A 24,518-nucleotide genomic window follows, 5' to 3' on the forward strand; every position below is an offset into this window, starting at 1 on the left:
CAAAAAGTGGCCATAAATGATGTGTATGTCCTCAGAAAACAGACAAATTTTGCAATTGTTTGCCCTCTTTTCTTCTCTCCTCAAGTGTGCCCTTCGCAGGTGATGAATTGGCTAAGAGCTGAATCGTTTGTATGGCTGCGGCTGCATTTTAATCTCTGCATTTGCATAGGCCATAATGGAGCCCTTGGCGTGCTAATTGCTAGCGTCCCAGTTACGCACGCAGTTCCTCCATTGGCTAATGGCACCATAAAGCATGCGATAGGACACGTCTTAGACACCTGGTAGAGAATTTTAAGTTGGTATAGCCGGTTGGCCTCATTTAAGAGACAAAGTATTGCATTATATCAGAATGTGCTTTATTCAAAGCAGCGAGGCAGGCAAGTAAAGATATTCTCGGCGGGGTCTATAGGCGGATACATGAAAAGAACAGTGTGTGTAAACTGGGAGAGTAATTCAAAGTGAATACGCTCCTCACAGCAGGTTTGATATATCGCTGGTCTCCTGCAGTGCACTTAAAAGGCCACAGGCTCATTGCACAGAGGTGGTATGTATTACGGTTTACAAACAGACCTAAGAATAACCACGCACTTGTGTATAGAGTGCACTTAACCTGTCTGCTCTTCACAGCACCTTCAATTTGGGCAATTAATGAAGTCATTTAATGAATGTTTTTATTTTACAAAGACAAGGACAGAACTGCCTTGTTATAAAACAATCTGGGGAAAAACAATAATTGACAGTCCAAAAATAAAGTACATTGAAGACATCATGAAAAACCTCTAATTTTATAAAGGGTCCAACAGCGACACCAGTGGATAAAGTTTAAAAGGGACTCCTTTAGCTCACTGTGTTTTAAAGTATGGTTTGTATGAATAGAATAGAATATGACCTGTTTTCAGATATTCATATAGTAAAAAAAAAAAAAAAAACTTTTACAGTTAAGCCCCAGGCGGATCACACAATTTTTATTGTCGGTTACGTATAAGTGGAGTAATTTGTATCTTAATTTTAACCCATATTTTTAAAAATGGCTTCATGCATGTAAACTTGTCAATAGTTACCTATATAAACATGTTTTGCATTTATTTTCTGCAAGATTTTTTATTTATTTGTTTATGGGGCAACTATAGTTACTGGTAGGCAAATATGTTGCAACAACCCTTCAATGTAAAATTTTAATAGAACGGCATTTGGCATTTTAACTCAAAACAACTGAAATAACGTCAAATATTGAGTTGTTAAGTAAATACTGGTGTAAATACACAAAAGTAAATACATACCACAATGGTGTCATCGAACAAACAAATATTTTCAGTAAATCTCACTACAGACTTTTGTAGACATCTGACAGACAGTCAGAGAGCTTGGTAATAAGTAAAACTGCCTTTTGTTTGTGAAGTTGTTTAATGATCCTGATGAGCTGAGATTTTGAGAGATTTGTTGAGTTTTCAGTTTAAGTTCCATGTCTAAACCTACACAAGTATTTTTGTAAATGTTTTCTCAATTTTCTAAAAAAAACCAAAAACAGATCCTGGCGCTTTTGAATATCTTTACCCTGAAAAGAGTTTTCAAAAAGCTACAATTTAGACAATACCCATGTTTGTGTGGACAGCAGGGCCTAAGGTTGTGACTGAATTTGGTTGGTTAAACAGCGGGAATTCATTATTCTCTGTTCACTCAGCACTTTATCTCTGCTTCAGTGTTGTTTTAACTCTTTGTAGGAGTGGGACCAGTGGGAGATGTTACTTTTACTCTGATGATTTTGCTGTGTAACAAATTGTGTTTTAAAAATGTCTACTTTAAAGTAAAGACGCCGTTTAAATCACAAAGTTATGTTTAGATGCGGTATTATGAAAGCAAAAATCATCAAACAAGACCAATAACCTTGATTTATTAATTTATTAACAAATTATTCTCTAATTCCTTATGATTTGTGTACTTACAAGGTATTTTGCCCACCGGCAACTATAGTTGCTGCTTGAACATTTGATAAAGTATATAAAAAAACAATAGATCTCTTAAAATATTTGATTTATTTGGACGAATCTAGAGACCTTCAGGATTATGTTGATATATATTTATGAACAAAAAAATTATTTTTAGTATCATGAACATTTTTTTTATTTGGGAGGGTTTGCATCCATTTTGCATCCTGAAATTAGTAATTTGAAGGCCTCATGCGACAAGAAGTGAATCAGTTCCCTTCTTTCTTTCTTGAAATATTTTGTTTGGTTATTGAGAAATTAATCATGGAGAACATGTAGAGAATTACTCATAAAAGAAAAATGGCAACTGTAAATTTCAGCAACCATAGTTGCCAGTGGGCTTAAATGGGTGTATTTTTTGTTTATCAGTTATCTACTAGATAAACAAGAATAGCGAATAACATCTGAGGTGACGTGCTTCAAAACAGTCATGTTTCAGTGCCTAAGCACAAACTGGTTTGTTAAATAAAATAAAATCTAGCCTAAATAAAATTAAAGTGAAATAATCAGAAAAAACTTATAATGAATTTTCATTTTTAATGACAAAATCTTCCATTGCCGGTGAGTTTTAATTTAATTAGTTTAATCAAGAAGTTTGAATAAGCAAGAGAGGCTTTTACAATGCATTAGCAACACAGAACGTGTTTCCAGATTACATCGGAGAAGCAAACTCAGAAACTCGTTGTGAGAATGGAGATGTCTGCATATTTGTGCCAGATTGTCAAATAAAATTGCTTAAAACACTTCAAAATTTTATAGAAAATAGTTAAAGTTTGCATAACCAATGATTGATCTTATCTACTCGCAACCCACCCATAACTAAATATGCTGCCTATTTTTTGATGTTACCCAAGTGTTAACAGCAGCACCTGTGGATATATCTGAGAAATAATGTGCTCCTATTGTCCAGTGTCAACCATGTGACAGAACTCATCATAAAAATTTTGAAAAAAAGTAAAAATGCTAGACTTTCTGCATTGGTGTCGCGAGGCGTCACAGACATGGTATCAGTTGTCGTGAACTATGCCACATTACCTAGATAAGAAACGATTGAATCTTCTGTCTTGATGCCCATTTGTCGTTTACAATTTCCCACGACACCCTGCGCCAAGGAAGTTGTGCCGAAAATGTGTGATCTGACCAGGGCTTTACTTACAGTTGAATTCAGAATTATTAGCCCCCCTGAGTTATTAGCCCCCCTGTTTATTTTTTTTCCCTAATTTTTGTTTAATGTAGAGAAGATTTTTTTCAACACATTTTTAAACATAATAGTTTTAATAACTAATTTCTAGTAACTGATTTATTTTATCTTGATATGTTTATTTTATAGCCATGATGACAGTAAATAATATTTGACTAGATATTTTTCAAGACACTTTTATACAGCTTAAAGTGACATTTAAAGATTTAACTAGGTTAATTAGGTTAACTAGGCAGGTTATGGTAATTAGGCAAGTTATTGAATAACGATGGTTTGTTCTGTATGGAAATTATATATATATATATATATATATATATATATATATATATATATATATATATATATATATATATATATATATATATATATATATATATATATATATATATATATATATATATACATATATATATATATATAGCTTAAAGGGGCTAATAATTTTGTCCTTAATATGTTTTTTAAAAAAATTAAAAACTGCTTTTATTCTAGCCGAAATAAAACAAATAAGACTTTCTCTAGGAGAAAAAAATACTATCAGACATACTGTGAAAATTTCCTTGCTCTTAAACATAATTTGGGGGAAAAATATATAATATATAAAAAAAAAAAAAAAAAAAAAAATATATATATATATATATATATATATATATATATATATATATATATATATATATATATATATATATATATATATATGTGTGTGTGTGTGTGTGTACTGTTGTACTGTAACAACTTTGTTATTAAAATTCCATAAACTTCATACTGCAAATGATGACATGTAAATACAGTATTATATTTTTAGTTTTAAAAACTAATTAGGTTACAGAACAAAAATAAATAATTGGTATTCTATTAATCCAGCAGCTGTGTAAAAAAAGCATGTGTATATACATGGCCCTGGAACATTAATTTACATTGCGAAAAAAACAAAAAACACAAAACCAGAATGGGGAATTTACCTCCTCCTTTCAGTCCACAATGCTCTACTGATCTGTATCCACCGAAATGCATATGCATATATGAGCAGCGCACTCAAAATAACACAAACGAGGTGAATAAAGACGTGCACCCACTGTGCAGTGGGAGTTGTAAGTTCCCACTGAAAGACACTCTGTACTCTCAGACTGCAGCAGAGATGCCCTTTATATAAAAAAAGTCATTAGAGGTTCATCAGTTCATGTTGTTCTGAGGCACCTCCAAATGATCTGTAAAAGAGGCGATGCTGGCCGCGCTCGGCCTTGCGGGGCTTTTATCACGGGAGGTGTGGGTCACGTCAGAACCTCAAAAATAGCCCTCCATTTGTCATTTTTTGCAGAACGTTTGGGCCCCTGGGCATGTGCAGATCACACCCCGATGCAGGGACGCTTTGTTCGAGGTCCCGCAGAGGCGCCTCATCTCCCCCGCCCTCCATCTCTAACCCAGAAAACAGAGGTGAACGGACCTCCACGGGCAGTTGCGCGATGCAGAGCGGAACGTTCTGCACATCACATTGATGTCGGGGTACTTTTCTGGACCGTCCTAAATCAAAAGCTGTAACAGGGCACAAGGAAGCCCACGGCGGCCTGCTCTTCTGAGCGCGAACCATCATTAGCCAGGTCTCCTCCGGGCCTCCTACCTGCAGGGACCTTCTGGGCTCCAGGTGTTAGGGGTAAACGCACCTTAGCGACCTAGCCACATCGGGCTAATTTAGAGCAGGCTACCTGCAGCTGCGGGGCCGATGTAAAGCCACGCAGGGGCCGGGGATTATGACTCTGTGGAGATCAAAGCCTGCCCGGCGCTTCGGGCTCATCAAAGGCGAGCGTGTTTGCGCTGATGTGGCAATGCAACCGGTCCTGGATCAGAGCCCTGTGTCACCCCCACCGTCAGCACCGTAGGGTTTATCCCGACACAGAGGAAGCACCATAACAGGCTGGCCTCGTGTTTACGAGCTCAGGTTTTAATTGCAGTTAAATGGCAGCAACTTGGAACGCTGCTGATTATGAAGGGGACGACGGGACAGGGCGGGGTGGGGCGGACGCTTAACTCAGATCTCACGGTTAATGTAGAAGCAGACCAGGAGAGGATTACAGTTTCACACTCATTACGCTCAATAACAAAGCATGACTCAGTACAACACAGCAAGAAGTCCATAAATCCACGGAGAGACACGTGCAGATTGAAAACATCACAAGCCATTTACCTTCAGCTCAACTAACGGAAATTTATGAAGCACATTCCTGTTGAAGACTAACAATTACAGCCATATAGCCATAGTCACTTCAACTATAGACACTTCTGAATTAAAAAAAAATAAAATAAAATAATAATAATAATAATTATAATTCGTCACCTTAGAATTATAAGGTACATCTTCTTATTAAATGACAACTTATTTGCATTGTGGAATGTTTTTTTATAGGTTGTTTACATTTTAAGAATTTTTATTTTTAAAAAATGTTACACACATACTCTTTGTTATATGGAATGCAAAAATGTTAAAGCTCAATATCTCAAAATTATTCGGAATGCAGATAGAACCTTATACTTCCAAGGTGATAGATTATTTTCAATAAGAAATTTTTTTTTTTTATCATTTTAAAAAGTGTTGATCATTTTTTGTAGAAACTGTCATCCTTGAAAATCCAGCTATTAAAAGTACTTTTATTCATCAAGGACACATTGCATTGATAAAAAGTGACAGTAAAATCAATTGCAATGTTATTACTGTATATAAAATGTTACTATCAACTTTCTATTCAATGAAAAACATTTTTAAAATCACAAAAAAAGTGAAGTGATGGTTGTCCATGAAAATCCCAGTAGATCAGCAGTTTCTGAAATACTCAGACCAGCCCGTCTGGCACCAACAACCATGCCACGTTCATTCAAAGTCACTTACATCACCTGTCTTCCCCATTCTGATGCTGGATTTGAACAGCAGCAGATCATCTCGACCATGTCTACATGCCTAAATGCGCTGAATTGCTGCCATGTGATTAGAAAGTGCGTTAATGAGCAGTTGGACAGGAGTACCTAATAAAGTGGCCGATGAGTATATACCCAGCATTTTATAAGAAATAATTAAGTACAGTTAATCAATATTTGACTTTTTTTTTTTACTTTTTTTGACATAATTTGATCAAATATTGCATAATAAATGATTCTGTAGCTATTATTAGCACGTTATAAGTGTCATATTTGACCTTAATCTGTCTCTATGGTAATCAAGTGCACTAACATATCTTAAAAAAAAGTCAAATGATTGGTCATGATTAAATCTATACAACTAACTTTGGTACAGTCACTGGTAACACTTTAGTTTAGGTACCAAATATCATTATTATATAGTAGTTTATTACCTGATTATTATTACGATTTTGGCTGTATAAAGTACATATTTTACATGATCTTATTTGACATCCCGCTGACGCAGTGGCGCAGTAGGTAGTGCTGGGTCAGTTGAGAGTCAGCATGTTCTCCCTGCATTCGCGTGGGTTTCCTCCGGGTGCTCCGGTTTCCCCCACAGTCCAAAGACATGCGGTACAGGTGAATTGGGTAGGCTAAATTGTCCATAGTGTATGAGTATGTATGTATGTATGTTTCCCAGAGATGGATGGCAGAAGGTAAGGGCATCCGCTGCGTAAAATGTGCTGAATAAGTTGGCGGTTAGTTCCGCTGTGGCGACCCAAATTATTAAAGGGACTAAGCCGAAAAAAAAAAAATTAATGCATAAATACGACATCCCTAACCCTAAACCCCACTACCTAAATCCAAACCAATTTATTAAACTAAATGTCATAGTTAATGGATTGTTTAGAGTGAGAATTGTGTCATCTTAAAATTGTATAATGAACCTTGGTTAAACTAAAAACGCAGTCTATATGATTTACAAAAACATAAAAAATGATGAAGGCATTTTAAGAAGTGGAATATATCTCCACAGACAACACTATAGGTGTAAAAGTTTAGCCGAAGTCTGTGAGTTTAAAAAGTCAACATCCTGCGCTCTTTCCATGGTAATGAGTCACAAGGCTGTCTGTGATGACAAGAATAGAATTCCCTGATTCTGCATTTATGCATATTACCATGAGCGGGAAGCATAAATTAAAGCATAGAAAATGGAACAGAGAGCCAAAAAACTGCACAAATACATTCTCACACAGCATAACCACCCCAGTTCATTGTTATTTTATTATGTTTGCTAAGGCTAGCATCACTATTGCTCAGAATTATATTTGGTAAATTGAACCAACCAAAAGTAACTATGTTTTTAACTTAAACTCCTCCAGCACCATTTTGCAATAATGACCCATCTGATAATATTTAGAGGGTTAGTTCACTTTCAAAAGTAGTTCCAAACACATAAGAGATCCATTCTTCTTCAGGAAAAATGAAGATATTTGATTAAAACCTAAAACCCTGACACTTTCATAAAGTTTTAAATTATAAATCCTTTTAAATGAAGCAGTTAAATTCATGTCTTCTAAAAAATACCAAACCTCAATGGTTCTTCTGGAAACCAAACATTCTATGTGATATGCAAGAATGAACCTCATTGGTTTCCACGTGTTAAGCAAGTATATGCTTGAGCTACTGTGACCAAATTTGAATGCAATAATTATTGTTTACTGATCAATGATAACTAATAATTTCTGAATAAATCCTACATAAATCCTAATACAATTACATAAAATTATTATATACATGTTTTCTGTCTCTTCAGAAGACTAAAGATTAAATAAGTATATTTATATTTATAATATAATGTCTATATATTCTATATCAGTGGTTCTCAAAGTGGGGGTCGGGAGTCCTCGAGGGGTCAAGGGACAATGAAGGGGGGTTGCTTGGTGATTTATTTTTATTAAACCATAAGAATTACCATATTTTATCCATAACCTACTGAAGAGAAAAAATAGTTGTTTATAGTTACTATATACTACTGTATATAGTTACTTTAGTAGCTTATAGTTACTAGTTCTATTGTATTGCGACCCCTGTGGTTATTACATTATATTAAAGACACAGCAATAAAAAAAATAAACAAAGAATATACCCGGGTGTGTTGGTGTGTGTGCGCAATTGTATGCAAGTTTTATGTGTTTATTACCACCTCAGAGGATAATGGGGGTCATGAGACACTAGCATTGTCATTTTGGGGGTCGCAGGTTGAAAAGTTTGGGAACCCCTGCTGTATATAATAAGGCTTTTTTTTGTATTAAGTGAACAGACATTCAGTGAATGGACAGAAATTGACTGAAAAAATACTTTTACATTTTTCAGCACTCTTCCTAAATCCAAACAGACCCTTCTGCTCCTACCCAGCAGGCACACAACATTATAAGACGTTAATATTAGTTTAGATTTAGGTCATGAAGTCAGGTGACCAAAATTCAATGTCTAGCCAGCATCTAAGAACAATGTTATTTTGATGTTCAATGACGACATCAAATTACGCTGATATTTGGTTGTTTTTAGGTTGTGTTGGAAAATGACAAAAATCTAACTTCTGATAGATGTCATAGTGATAACGTCCATACAACATCAGTGTGCAACATGATTAGACATTGATATTCGGTTGATTTTAGGTTGATTTTTTGGTTGGACGTTGACGTCGGCCTGACGTTGGGTATTGACGTCTTTATTGACGTTTGACTTTTCAAACAAAATAAAACATCCCCATGACATTAGGGTACGTTGGTGTACAACGTAAATATAACATCATATTGACGTCCCTTGCCTGCAGGGTTGTTAGCTATGCTCATTTTGACTTGTTACCCATACAGCGACAATAAGAAATGAGACAGATTAATGCTATAAAATACTGGTTTAAATGTATTTTAAATCATTATTATTGATTTTGGGCGACGCGGTGGTGCAGTGGGTATTTTTAAATGTTTGTTAAAAAATCAGCTGGACATATAATTCAGAATTGCATTAAAAAAAAACTGTTTTAGTTGGTCTTCAGCGGTTCTTTGTGGTAGTTGAGGTGCTTTTTAAAATAGCAAAGGACGTTGTATTTTATTTGAAAATGAAAATCGGTTTGAGGTCAGATTCCAATGTCAGGTCGAAGTCAATTTCCAGGGTCCAACCTAAAATCAACCGAATATCAACGTCTAATGATGTTATAGCTTGACATTGTGTGGACGTTCCCACTAAGACATCTATCAGACGTTGAATTTTGGTTACCATAACTGACAAATAAATGTCAGTATTTGACGTCAGTATGACGTTAGTGTAAGTTGTTGGCTTGATGTTGGATTTTGGTCATTTTCCAACACAATCTAAAATCAACTAAATATGAATGTCATTTGATGGCATTATTGGACATCAAAATACCCAGCAAACTTTTTTTTTCAAAAGATGTCTAATAGATGTCTAAACATAATCATCCTGGCTAAAACAATGCTAAATTTGGGCTGTAAAAATAGACCAAAACTAGACTAGTCATCAAATAAACAGAAATTAATGACTACACATATAAAGTCTGTCTAATCTGTCTATTTGATGACTAGTTTAGTTTTGGGCCATTCTTAGACGTCTATGAGATTTCACTGACAGCCAAAGTTTCACCTTGTTTTAGCCAAGCTGTCTAGATGTCTTTTAGACGTCTGTTAGACATTGTATTTTGATCACCTGACATCATGACCTCAATCTTGTGTGCCTGCTGGGTAATGTTTATATTTTAGTATGAAAAAAATGAAGTAGAAGTATATATTTGTTTTTATATGCTGTCAATTACAGTTTTTAGAAAAGAAAGAATGGAATCCGTATTGGCAGGTCACACTCTCTAAAAAATAATGCGTCAGTTAATGTTGAATTATGACTAATAAATGCTTTACAGGATTATTCATACTTAGTTAATGTTAGTAAATAGTAATAAACCATTATTCTACGGTGTTATCAAAAAATCTTTATGGGTTTGGAAAGAAGATTTAATTTAGGCTTGCAAACTAATCCTCAACTTTTCTAATAACACATGACATCACACATTACATTATGCAAATTAGGCTAAATCAACATATGTGCATGTGTCAGAGTTACAACGAGATAACATTGGTGCAACCAACATAATGTAACCTACCACTTGAACATCTGAGGGCACTCGGGACAAGAAGTCCAAAAGCTCATTGTTGTCGATGCTGTATGGGTCTCGTAGTTTTTTGGTAAACTTGTTCACCCCTGAGAAGTGAAACAACAGTGCTGCGTTAGATCTCACTCAGACAGCACAGTTCAGAAAGACATTAAAAGATCCTGTACTGATGCTTTCTGACCCTGCAGAGCTTCAGATCTGAACACAGTATACAACCCAGTAAACTTTTTCCTTTTCCCTGTCATGCGGGTGGCCAGTCCCTGGAGCATGCAAACTTAGACTGCCACTAAACTATGTGACCTCCTAGTCTTTTTGCAATTCTAAAGTATGCTTTGTATTTTGGGAAATGTGCTTTGTATGTAAAATGCGACTCTGTCTTATGTTCCTTTACAGATTGTGATTGTAATGGATGACGGCTCACCCCAGGCCAGTACGATGTATCTGAGAGGAATGAAGTACAGCACTAGAGTGACCACACATAGAGCCACTATCGCCAGCCAGCTGAGGAAAGGCACGGTCCAGTTGAAGGTACTGTGAAGAGAGAAACAGGTAAAGGTTTGAGACACTTCTACACCATGCATGAATGATGACAAAATTAATGAGAAGCTGCTTTGTTCAGTGATATTGCCTACACTAGATATGATGTGATCACAGCACACAAATTGGATTTTGGATATACTCCATGTGCTTGCACTACTTTGATTACAGTACAAATGGATCATATAGGCATTGTAGACAGTTATGCTTTTCAAATTTCTTTCTGTCTTTGCATCTTTCTTTCTTTTTTAAATACATTACTTACAACAAAATCTGTAAAACATCTGCATAGACATCTTTCATTTCAATGCAATGATAATGAAGTTATAATCAGTCATATGATCCATTCACAAGCAGTAAAATTAAATTGAAATGACTGCTATTATTATAATGTACATAACAAACAGGGCTTTATAGGTAGATTTAAGCTGTGGCAGGTTACACAGTCACACAGTAGGTTCAATATCAATTTTAAATAGGTTGTTTTCAGATGACGTCATTGCTGGCGCACGAAATTCAGATAGAGGGCAGGAAATTATCTTCATATCTCCTTTGAAATATGGTATAACTTGCAGAAATACAGACTTTCCTCTAAGTCTCCCATTCAGTTGATTACTTCATGCCCTCCATCTGAATTCCGCATGTCACAAGAACCATGTGATTGAAAACAACCTGCTCTAGTTTTCTTAAAAGTCAAACAAATTAAAAAAATTTAAATTATTTTTCATTGTATTTTAGTCAAGAGATTATTCCACTTTACAACACTTGAGTATTCACTGCTATTGTTAATAATTATTTGAAAAATAACTCAATAAGTAATAGTTTAAAAAAGAAGAGTTCAGATGTAAAAACCTCTAAACACCATTTTCTTCATAGAATAATCTTAGACTTGTGTGTAGGTTCAGTAATTTCGCATGCATGTTGATGAATAGAGTATTTCCATTGCCTGTAAAATGAAAAAATAATGATAATAAATATATTTGAGAATAATACTTGTTTTTTAAAAAATTTCAGATGGCATTTAGAGGATTTTGCATGTGAACTCTTTAAGTATATATTTAAAGAACCTTTCCAGTTTTTGTACTGTACAGTATGTATTACTCAACATTTGAAGTGAATAGAAAATGTTAATTAAACTTGTCCTAAGGGGTGGCACAGTGGCTCAGTGGTTAGCACTGTCACTTCACATTAAGAAGGTTTGTTGAAATTTCTGTGTGGAGTTTGCATGTTCTCCCGATGTTGGCTTGGGTTTCTGGGTGCTCCGGTTTCCCCCACAGACACAAATACACTGCAAAAAATGCTTTTCTTACCTAGATTTATTTTTGTCTTGTTTCTAGTTTAAATATCTAACAATTCTTGTTTCAAGAAAAAAATTCTAGACAAGCAAAAAATAATCTTATGTCAAAAGGAAAAACAAGATTAATTTGCTTAACCCATTGGCAGATTATTGTGCTTATTCTAAGGAAAATCTCACTTAATATTGGCATATTATTTCACAAAACTGGACATTATGTTTTGCATACATCTTGATATAATATTTTTTTAGATATTTGGACTAGAAACAAGACAAAAAATCTGAGTAAGAAAAGCATTTTTTTGCAGTGTAAACTAAATTGGTGGAAGTGTATGTGTGTGCATGAGTTTGTATGGAAGGTTCCCAGTACTGGGTTGCAGCTGGAAGGGCATATGCTGTGTTAAACATATGCTGGATAAGTTTGGGGTTCATTCTTCGGTGGCATCCCCCGATGAATAAAAGGACTAAGCCGATAAGAAAATGAATAAATGAACTTGTCCTAAGACAAGAATAAGTGTTTTGGTTTTATGTAAACTTTGATGAAAGGTTTTAATTAACTTAAAGTGTTGACTATTGTGTACCAGCTGGTATATTATTAATATTATAATTTGGGAGATCAGAAGGAGTTTAAACTAAATCAAGTAAAATGACTTTGAAGTTTAGCATGCCAAAGTGAAATTTAAGCTATTAAATGTATTTTTCTTACAACAAAATTTTGTCTAGTGAAAATGCAAAGTGGCTAGTAACTTGGAAAAAGTACTAGTCATAGTGATTGAGACAACAATGTACAACAAACATAAATAAGCAAACTTTACAAATAAATTTTTTTGAAGACATTTAAATAATTAACAATGACTTTTATTGATTTATTGGTAAAATAATTGATTGATAAAAATAATATTTAAAGAATATTTAGACATCCCACTTTAAAACAAAACTCTGATTATGAAAATGATTCTTTTCCCCAGTGTAGGCATGCGTGTGTGTGTTTGTTTAACCGACTGAGTAAGATGTGACAGAGGTTGGCACAGAGATGCCCACGTGTCTGCTCAGGCACAAGCAGCGAGAACTAAGACTTACTTCTTTATCCTCTCACCATAGGAGGCCACTTCATCCAGAGCATTCTGCACACTGATACACACATCCTGAATGGCATACAGCTTGTTCATGAAACCCTTTCTCTCGGAGTCCTGAAAGAATGAGAGCGAGAGAGAAAGAAAGAGAGAGGAAAAAAGAGAGGCTGGGCAAATGCATTTCCACACAGCTGAAAGAGCATCAAAGGCTCTCTGTCTCTCTCCAAGTTCTCCATGCTGCAATAAACATGTTTGAAATTAATCACGCTTTGTGTATCAATAACCAGAAGAATATTTATTCTAATACTTTCTTCAGAGAGAACTAGCTATGTTGGCTAACCAGGTTTTACGCTGGTGACATCATTGTGGCCATCGCCGCCATCATTACTACGAGCACAAAGAATCTCTTCTTTTCAACTTTTGATGGCCTTCAGCTTTAAAAATTGGCCACAAGAACCTCAAAAGTAGGCGTCAGTTAAACGTTTCCACAGTCCAAAGGTTTTATACTTACAATAAGAACAGTCATGCAACAGTTGGGCTGACACAGAATGTAGTGACTGAGTGTGGACACAGAGACAGAGACTGTTGTAGTGCACTGATGTGCAGACACATACACACACGCACTCACGTGCACACACATACACTTCCAAGCTCACCTTAAGGGACAGTTCACGCAAAAAAAATAAAAAATAATAATAATTAAATCCTGTCATTATTTGCTCATCTTCATGTCATTCCAAATCTATTTTTACTGATAGAGCAGCCTAGGTATATTCATTTTATCTGAAAACTGCAATTAAACATACACTCACTGGCCACTTTATTAGGTACACCTGTTCAACTGTGTGTTAACTCAAATTTCTATTCAGCCAATCACATGGCAGCAACTCAATGCATTTTGGCATGTAGATATGGTCAAGACGATCTGCTGGAGTACAAGCTGAGCATCAGAATGGAGAAGAAAGGTGATTTAAGTGACTCGTGCTTGTTGGTGCCAGACGGGCTGGATTGAGTATTTCAGAAACTGCTGATCTACTGTGATTTTCATGCAAAACCATTAATAGGGTTTACAGAGAATGACAGAAACAGAGAAAATATCCAGTGAGTGACAGTTCTTGAGCCTTGTTGATGCCAGAGGTCAGAGGAGAATGGTTCCAACTGATAGAAAGGCAACAGTGTCTCTCTGAATGCACACCATGTCCAATCTTGAGGCGGATGGGCTACAGCAGCAAAAGGCCACACCAGGTGCTACTTCTGTTAGCTAAGAACAGGAAACTGAGGCTACAATTCGCTCAGGCTCACCAAAATTGGACAATAGAAGATTGGAAAAATGTTGCTCTGATGAGTCTCAATTTCTGCTGTGACAATCGGATGGTGAGGTCAGAATTTGGTATCAACAACATGAAAGCATGAATCCATCCTGCCTTGTATCAATGGTTCAGGCTGGTGGTGGTGGTGTAATTATGTGGGGGATATTTTCTTGGCACACTTGTACCAATTTAGTTTTTTCACAGAAAAAAGAAAGACGTTCAGGTTTGGAATGAAAAAATCCATTACATATTTATCAATTTGGGGTAAACTATTCTAAAAAGTACAAGATTTAATCTTATAGTTTGCCCAAAAGTAGACATTTGCTGTTAGTTAACTCACTATAAGGCATCCAAGATGTTAATGACTGGGTAGAGCATTGGAAATAATTGCCTTTGCAAAAACAAGTACATTGCTTCGGGTATGGTTTGTTGTATGTTTCAGATGACAAATCCACTAGAGAGCGTTGTCAACATTTTTGCAAATCTGAAATATATTACTTAGAGTAAAGGTTTTGTTGTACACTTCAGATACACTTCCTTTTTATACACATCAACAATAAGGCAAGGCTTGTTGTATAGATTACCTAGACTATCGAACAACAGACCTGAACCCTTATATAATCCAAACCAACAGTGCTTTTTTTAAAGCAAACATAATAGAAAAGTGCACTATGACTATGTAGTTTTACAATAAAGTAACACTGTGATTATCTCTTTAGTTGAACAATGGTTTACCGGACTAAAAGCTAAGCGCTTTGCATCACAAGTACAACATCATACAAGGTGAGCTACCAAGCTCTATAAACCCTTTTTTTTTTTTTAATTGCAACATATTCCAAACAATACATCAAGGGCTTAAGCCCCTAAAAATCTCACCTCACAATGCCACTGCTTCAAAATATCTGCTTTTGTGTTCAACAAAAGAATGAAACTAAAGGTATGGAAAAACTTGGGGATGAGTGAATTTATGTTTTTGTAGAACTATCCCTTTAAACACAAGTTAACACCAGGGACTTAGTCAATAGTCAATAAAAACATATACAGGCTAAATAAAATGAATACATTGGGATCTTACTGTATAAAGCACAATAATCAGCAAACATCCTGAATGTGTTTGTTACCAACTCGGTCCCAGTCATTCTCCTCACTGGCCAGCAGAGGTCACCATCACCGGACTTCTAAACATTACGTCATGCTCATACACTGATTGCTACACACACCTGCAGCTCATCCCACTGATGATCCACACACACATATAGGCAGCTCACACACTCACTCCTTTGCGGAGTCTTGTTCTGCCCTGCTGACATTACTGAGCGTTATCCCCTTGCCTGATCTCCCTGCCTGATCTCCCTGCCTGATCTCCCTGCCTGATCTCCCTGCCTGATCTCCCTGCCTGATCTCCCGTGTATTACCTGGACTGTTTCTAGGCCTTGCCTTGCCTTGCCTTGCCTTGCCTGCCAGCCACCTGCCTTAAACCTTGCTTGATATCTCGACTTTGATCCACGCCGCCTGCCCTGAACCCAGCCTGATATCTCGCCTCTGACCCACGCCGCCTGCCTCTGACCCATGCCTGCTATCACACTCCTTGACAGCCAGCCGCCAGCCCTTAGACCCAATATAACTACAATTGATGTGAGTTTGCACGCAAGTGCTTATTGTGTGATTGTGATTAAACTGTTTAATAAATATACTGCAAATGGATCCCTCTGTGTCAGACTCCTCGTTACAGTGTTACATAATATTGTTGATTTTTCACTTCATATGATCTCAGTGTATCTTCCGGAAGCATTTGTGTTAGTTCAGTTTTGCCTGTATGTATTTTACTTTTGTGTTATTTTCTTAGGTGTCAGAAAAAGTGACATTGAATCACCAAAGATCACGATTTCTTCTTTAGAGTTTTTTTTTTTTATTTTTTTTATGTCATCTTGGACAGCAAATTGTCTTAATTTTTTGGCTAAACTATCCCTTTAAATCTCATATTTGCAATTTTAGATTTGCACAATTCTGTTTATGTACAATTAGACTATTATTTGAAGAGAAGAACGTAAATCCAATGTGGAAAAATCAACTTTGTCCATATTTCCAAACCCTGACACAGCTTATGCCCCTCCGGAGGGCCTACACAAACAGACTGGCAGCACTTGAGAAGAATGAAATGTCCTGGTGAAATGGAGCCAGCAGGAGGGCACTGCCATGCCGCAGTGAGCATCACTATGCCTTTGCCCTGGGTCTGCTTTATAAGAGGTCCAGGCTCTCTGCTCAACCCTGCCCAGGTTTATCTGGAAGCACTTCAGTCGCCATCCACAAGCCTTTCATGGAGATCAATTGAAATGTCACTGCAGTTGATCATGTCCACAATGAGACGACCAGCTATTGAACCCCTGGATCAAAACCCACTGCGCAAATCAAAGCAGAAAAAGAGGGAGAGGCTGTCTATGCATAGAGATGCTAACATAAGACACATCTGTCCTTTTTTGCATGCTATAAAGGAATTAAGATGCATAGGTCTTACATATTTCTATTCTATTGCGTATTAATAAATTTATATGCATTTTAAAGGACTAAATGTAACTCAAAGAATTAAATTCTGTCATTTTATTACCCTCATATATTGCTCCATGTTGGTTTTAAAATATAATGTCTACTACTTTCAAGAAGGGTTTGAAAAGACATAGGGATTAGAAAATAATGACTTTTTAATGACTTTTTTTTTTTTAGGTTGCTATACTTCTCTTTAAAACATGCATGCATTGGATACTTATATGGACTGAAATTCCCCAGTTTAACAAATTTCTTGTATGTGCAAAGTGTATGTGTTGTATGTGATCTTAAATGTAAGATGATTTAAGATAATTTATTGTTCCAGTCCAGACTTACAAAGTGGTTCAAAGTCAACATGCAGCTTGTTTTTTTTTTTTTTTTATATACAAGACAAAATTTAAAGGACCTCTTGCCTGCTCTTATGTGCAACTCAGGTGTTTCTGTTTTCAAATAAATAAACTTAAACTATTATGTCAGTTTAGGCAAGTAGCGTAGCGTAGTAGTGGCGCAATAGGTAGTGCTGTCACCTCACAGCAAAAAAGTTACTGGTTTGAGCCTCAGCTGGGTCAGTAGGCGTTTCTGTGAGGAGTTTGCATGTTCTTCCCATGCTCGCTTGAGTTTCCTCTGGGTGCTCCGGTTTCCCCCACAAAGACATGTGGTACAGGTGAAATAGGCTACATTTTCTGTAATGTATGAGTGTGAATGAGTGTATATGGATGTTTCCCAGGGATGGGTTGCAGCTGGAAGGGCATCCGCTGTGTAAAACATGTGCTGAATCAGTTGGCGGATCATTCCACTGTGGTGACCCTGGATTAATAAAGGGACTAAGCCAAAAAGAAAATGAATAAATGACTAAATGTCAATTTAGTGTTGTCCTGTTTGTTTTTTCTTTCTGTGTATATTTTAATGGTTACTTTAATGGTATATTTTAATGCTTATTTTAACTTTTTAGGGCCACCCCGGAAGCTAACAGTGATGCTCTAGAGGGCCCCGACCTCCTGCTTGTCCACATACAGAAACAATACTGTAAATATTGTAAGAAAAGATATGTAAAATAACATTTAAAATTTATTCTATTGATGTAGCAATGAATGAGTACTGGGATATCATCCCCAAAATTAAATAACAAAAAAAATTAGGTAGGCAAAACCAAATCAAACTATCTGCAGTCCCTTAGCAAAAACACACACGCGCACACACACACACACACACACACACACACACAAACGCATCCCATCCATCTCCCACGCTTTGTACCGAATCCCACACTTGAAAAATGAAGCCCAATATGGCCTGCATAACCACATCGCCTTCCCAAAAAGCCACACAAGACAAATAGATATAATTAGACCACGTCTCAGGGTTATTTTTCTTAGCAAATATTTAACAAGACTCCCCTGTCCTGACTCCCATCTGGTTCGCGTTATCAACCGAAACAAAAGTCCAACATACACTCCATTGTATCGGCTGCTATATGAGAAAAGAAGACTTTGAGGGACAAGCTATCTGTGTGTGCGTGTGTGTGAGCGTGCAGGTCATGGGTCTCTACAGTCTAAACCATTACCACATGGCCCTCAAACCATGAGCTAACTCCGATTTCCTGCCTTCAAAAGTGGATTGAGGAAGGCAGGAGGTTGAAATAACACTAGCCTGGGGAGAGGCTTGTTTTCACTGCTCCTCCGCACTTCTCTCACACACACATAAACAGGCTGACACCACGGCGAGCCGAGGAGAACCTGCCACAGAAGAGCCCGCTGTGGATCCTGGCTGAGCTGAGGGCCGCTGGAGCGACACATTGGGCATTCCATTACCTCAGGTCCTCTTCCTCACGTATGTGGACACACATCGTGACGCAGCGGGACGCACACTTGATGTCAGCGGGCAAAGGGAAATTGATATTTAGTCAAAAATCTGTTCTGTTTAAAGTGTCTTCCAGCAGCGCAGCCAAATCCAAACTCCTCTAAATGTGCAATGTCAACATATAAAGAGTCGGAATTAAGCCGTGTGACACAAGCAAATGTGTCAGCATGAGGATGCAATGCATAGTATTAGTGCAACAGCATTAGAATATTGCTTTTAACCTTCCCTAAATGTACACTACTGGTCAAAAGTTTAGAGTCAGCTTTATTTTTGTCATGCTTCTTTTTTTTTTTTTTTAAAGCAGCATTTATTAAATGTAAAAAAAATTATTGTTTAATATTTATTACAATTTTAAATTACTGCTTTCTTATTTTATGTTGTTTCAAATAAAATGATTACTCCGATCATTATTACTTTTATTACTATTACCATTAATATTAATAATAATAATAATAATAATAATAATAATAATAATAATAGAGTTATTTCTGAAGTATTTTCTGAATTTCTAAATTGTAATTTAATCTACTTTTGAGCAGTTATTTTATAGTGCAAAAACATTTCACAATTTGTATTTGATTTTTTCAACACATTTCTAAACATAATAATTTAATAACTCATCTTTAATAACTAATTTATTTGATCTTTGCTATAATGACAGTAAATAATATTTTCCTAGACATTTTTTCAAGACACTTCTATATAGCTTGGTTTATTAGGTTAAATAGGCAGGTTAGGGTAATTAGGCAAGTTATTGTATAACGATAGTTTGTTCTGTAGACTATTGAAAGAAATCTAGCTTAAAGGGGATAATAATTTTGTCCTTAAAATTATGTTTAAAAAAGTAAAAATTGCTTTTATTCTAGCCAAAATAAAACAAATAAGACTTTCTCCAGAAGAAAAAAATATTATCTGACATACTGTAAAAATTTCCTTGCTTAAACATAATTTTGGAAATATTAAAAAAAAAAAAAGTAAATCAAAGGGGGGCTAATAATTCTGACTTTATCTGTGCATTATTGCCATTGAGTCATTAAGTCATTGAAATGTTCTGTAATTTGTTCTCTTCCAACTCTCTTAAAAAAATCTATAAATATAGTTTTGTTTTTAAAAGTATTTAAGTAATTTAAGTAAACAGTCAAAATGAAGTGAGTTTTTCATTAAAACAAGCAAAATCATCAGCCAATGGGGTAAAACAGTCTTGTTTACCTGCCCCACTGGCAGATGATTTTGCTTGTTTCTTAAAAAATGCTTCTTGCACAATTAATAGAAAAAAGATCACAATCTCTGTTCAAACCAACACATGATCTTAATTCAGTTTTTTTCTACGATTCAGGCAATTACATTTTCAGGGTCAGGAGAGAAGCATAAAGGCAATCGTACAAGTCCTCACATTGTTTCAAGAGTGTACACTTAGCTCATCATTTATATATAGCTTGTTTGGCATGCTGTCTCGGGAGAGAGCCCTGAGCTCAAGAGATCCTCGAGCCCAGAGCTCCCCCCTTTCGCAGGATGAGGGGAGATTGAGCTCAGGTCAATCTCAAACTCCCCTGCTGCTGAGGTCAAGGCGAACTTCCCGAGAGTAAGACATTAGAAAAAAGATTTAGGCTGATTTATCTATAATATAGAGCATATTTGGATGGTGGGAGGAAACTGGGGAACCCGGGAGAAACCCAAGCTGACACGGGGAGAACATGCAAACTCCGCACAGAAATACCAGATGGCCCAGCGAGGACCCAACACCATTGGTATTCTTGCTGTGAGGCAACAGTACTAGTCACTGAGCCACCGTGCCACCCATTCTGGATAAAGGTGGAAGAAGATAAGGAGGGGGGTTTCTTCCATGAGGATATATATATATATATATATATATATATATATATATATATATATATATATATATATATATATATATATATATATAGTGAATTGGGATCCTCTGGTTGGAGGATCATGATTTGCTAATGTGGACCAGCTGGGTTAATCATGAGCGCATACTCCTCTAGAAAGAGAGGACGCACACGTGCCACAAATGTTCAGTTTGTTGCAAGCTGAACTCAAAGTAATGACAGCCATGACATGAGCGCACTTGGCAGTAAAAAGTGAAACTAAAAGTGCGCACATCATTTTAAATAACCATATTGCATTGTAAAGTCATGATAACGACAAGCATTTGATATGTTTTTTTTTTTCTTTCATAGCAAACACAAAGTGATTTGCATGACAATTAATGTTTACTGGGTCAGTATAACTACTCTAGCCTATATAATGTTGAATATAATGAAAGAGGGAATCTAATAATAACAAATGTTTCATTTTACCAGTGAAATATAACTGTCTAATAGTGTTCTCAATGACAAGTATATGTCTCAAACATGATAATTCAACTTCAGAATTATGAATAGTTGTATTCTGATGTCATCACTTTTAATTAACAACCAGGACATATATAAATGTCTGTTCAAGTCTACCATTTCAAATACAAAATTTAACATTTGACCAAAAAGAGTAGACCTACACATATGAAAAACCCTCTGGAGTGCATTGCGTTATGTGTATTTTTAAACTTGACTTTGTTTGCTCAAACTAATGGCTGGTTTTTTTTTTAAATGCCACAGATGCTGTTAAAAACCCCTAACCATCCTTAAAGTCCATGTCAGCTAGAACCTTAAAGCATCATTCTCATTTTAAGGTATTGCTTTTAAAGTAAAAACTGATTACCTGAATAATCAACACCTCAATTACACTAAAAGTTAAATAAGCTTTCCAACACTAATGGCTGGCAAACAATTGAACAGAATCTTCCATCTCGAAAGCACAAAGTCCTCCACAGTGTTATCATTAAACAGTGAGAGGAATGAGTTCAGCTGTCCGGGACCCCCTGGCGAATCCCCCATTACCAAACTCCTTAGGGTTGTTAGTGCTACAGACAAGCAAAGGCAAGTCCATTCCAGCCAGTTCCCAACATCAGGCTATTCACACCTCAGCGTCCCATCAGGAGGCTCCCACTCTTTCACGATGGGCACCCAGCATAGCGGGAGACTGATGAGGTTGGCACAGACCAGGACATATATTTCGTAGAGGGCATATCTTGTTTGTTAACGACAGCAGGAGGGGGAACGACGTCCCAGGGGCGCCAAACTTCATTTACACCAAAGCCAGAGCTCCAATGCAAGAGGACAGACCCCCAGCCGGGCCTAATCCACACCCACGCCCTGCTCTCGGCGTGTTCGGAGGGAAAGAAAACAAGATTCTTTGATCTACGCAGCACTAAAGGTGAGGGGAACAAAGGAGGAAGATAAGATAGAGATCAAGATGAAAATGAAATCATTTCACCCGGGCCGGGCCGCTCCCTGGATGCGCGTATTATTTGTTTGTCTTCTCTCATTTCAAGCCAAAGGCGCGCTGACCCAGACGTGCAGAAGAAGGGAGCGATATCACCAAGGAAAAGAGTTCCACACCTCTGATGGCAACTAAAGCCAAGACAAGTCCCCTTAGACAGACGTGAGCCCACCTCTTATCAGCGAAAACATGAAACGGAAAAACAACTTCTTTAAATAGACGAGTGCATTAATTTTCCAAAAGTAGTTCATTAGCACTTTATTCATAATGAATGGGACGGGGGAAGAGACGTACAGGGAAAGGCTTGTCAATGAAATTGTTCCTCGTCTTCGTGTCTGAGCACTTTGGGAGGTTAATTAAAATTGCAGTTTAATTAGATTTGAGGTGTGTGTCAGACTAAACGGAAACTCCCCTGACTGCCTGCTTGATCCCAATAACTGCTATCCCAAATACTGAATGCCAAAAGATATTCCACATCAAAAGGAGAAAAAAACATTTGCATTACTGTTTGTGAGGAGTAAATATAAACAAAAATCTTTTGACACAACCTCAAATGCAACATCAATGAGAGTAGTAACTTTAAGCAGCATTCTGAGAGTTTGTGTGTATACGCTATTTGGCGCTTGTCTTTGATTCTCGAATAAGATAATCTAGTTCAATTCGGCACTTGCAGGATTTTTAGTTAAATATAGATTGGCGATCTTTATTAATAGGACTGAGAGTTTTCCACAGAAAAAAACGATGGATTGAAATAGGGTCAGGCAAATCTGACTGGTGTCCGCACCAAAAGCATCATGGATCAAAATGATATCAAGATCAAGTTCACTTAGGTATTTTAGCATCTGTAATGCAGTATCACAACAAGACACGAATGTCACACACACAAACAATTTGTCAGATATTTGAGTGTTACTGAAGTTCAGAGGTACTATCATCACCCTCAGGGTTCTACCCTCCCTCAAATCCCTAGTGATGCTCCAAAAATACTTGTAACGTGAGAGGCTGAATCCCACGCAACAGTATGTGACCATGGAGGTGGCAAAAAAAGCTACTCTCAGGAGATCCACATGCCCTTACTATGGCGTTCCCACTGGAGACGGTATTCTGGGCCAAGGTCTAATAACACATTATGTTCTGAAAGGTGCATTTCGAGTGATTGCATGTGAATGAGAAAAGTTTCAAACTTTTTATGAATAAAATTATTTTTTGGCACGGGCATCCAGTCTTACTCCTGAAGGGGTACCTTAAAGTTCAGCTCCAGTGCCAATTAAACCCACCTGAAACAGCAGGTCTTCAGGATTTCTAGAAGTTTTCAGGCTGGTTAATTTGGAGCTCAACTCATGGAAAAAGTTTGCCCTCCAGGAACAGGATTTTACACCCCCTGTCATTGGATTGTGAACTGTGACAGTTCGCAAAAAGAGTAAGACAGTAATTCTATAAAATTAATTCAAACAAGAGACCATCCCTATCTAGAGTGCTCTTAGCTAAACTAGCAAGAAAACTTGTGGTCCCGCTAAAGAATATTTTACTCATAAACTGTACAAAACCATAAACCAATTGCTAATCTGATCTACAATTAATTATTCAAAGATTCTGGCTTACCAAGCTATGTGGAGATCAATTCTCAAGGAAATTGTTAGAATAGTGGCTAATTTGTACAAATCCATACAATTTAATTCATATGAAAACATTCAATTTTCAAACCGAGGCGTACCCCAAAACCCCCACCCTGCTCATATCACTCAAGTTGGTGACATATAGTTTGCCTGACCTTTGTTTTGACCTTTCCATCAATATCTCTCCCTGGTCAAACACAAAAGAGAGGTTTCAGTCATGAACGAGTGACCTCAGTTTTATGGAGCACAAAAAAGAAAGCAATACTGTACTGTAACTGCTCCCACAACAGCACCCCATCGCCCATGACGTGCAGATGAATAACACCATAAACAGGGAGAATACGCTTTATTTTACTTCCGACCTCTGCTTCCCACCGCTCCCTGCTAAAAACAACAGCATTAGGCTCTAATGGATACGCTGGAGAGCCGGGTTCACCTTCGCCATTACTCCCCAGGCCTCCGCACCCAGCGGGCAAGGCACTCCATCAGCCCCAAGGTCAACCTGATAGTTGCCCCTGTTCTCCAGCCTCTCTGATGATGCCCCTCACCCCTGGAGCGACCCCCCCTCCTCACCTCAGATCACTTGTGCTCTCCCTGTTCTCCTTGCCCTGTCCTCTCCAGGTCCCTGGATGCCACCTGATGATGAATGGAGCACAATTAGCTCCATCCAGCACTGCACTGGAT

The 24,518-nt window shown here is 37.0% G+C and overlaps 1 protein-coding gene across 5 annotated transcripts in view; it reads right to left on the minus strand.

Annotated features, from left to right (window-relative positions):
• mctp1a (multiple C2 domains, transmembrane 1a) overlaps positions 1-24,518 on the minus strand; it is a 257,558-nt gene that overhangs the window by 12,469 nt on the left and 220,571 nt on the right. For all 5 annotated transcript variants that reach the window (XM_087254125.1, XM_087254124.1, XM_087254123.1 and 2 more), the window contains 3 exons: positions 13,170-13,279; positions 10,680-10,789; positions 10,250-10,347 (listed from right to left, as the gene is read on the minus strand). In XM_087254125.1, coding sequence (XP_087110251.1) covers positions 10,250-10,347; positions 10,680-10,789; positions 13,170-13,279 — 318 coding nt within the window. The remainder of the gene's footprint in view (positions 1-10,249; positions 10,348-10,679; positions 10,790-13,169; positions 13,280-24,518) is intronic.

This window comes from Danio rerio, chromosome 5 (assembly GCF_052040795.2).
Source record: "Danio rerio strain M-AB ecotype USA chromosome 5, GRCz13ab, whole genome shotgun sequence".
Classification (NCBI taxonomy): domain Eukaryota; kingdom Metazoa; phylum Chordata; class Actinopteri; order Cypriniformes; family Danionidae; genus Danio; species Danio rerio.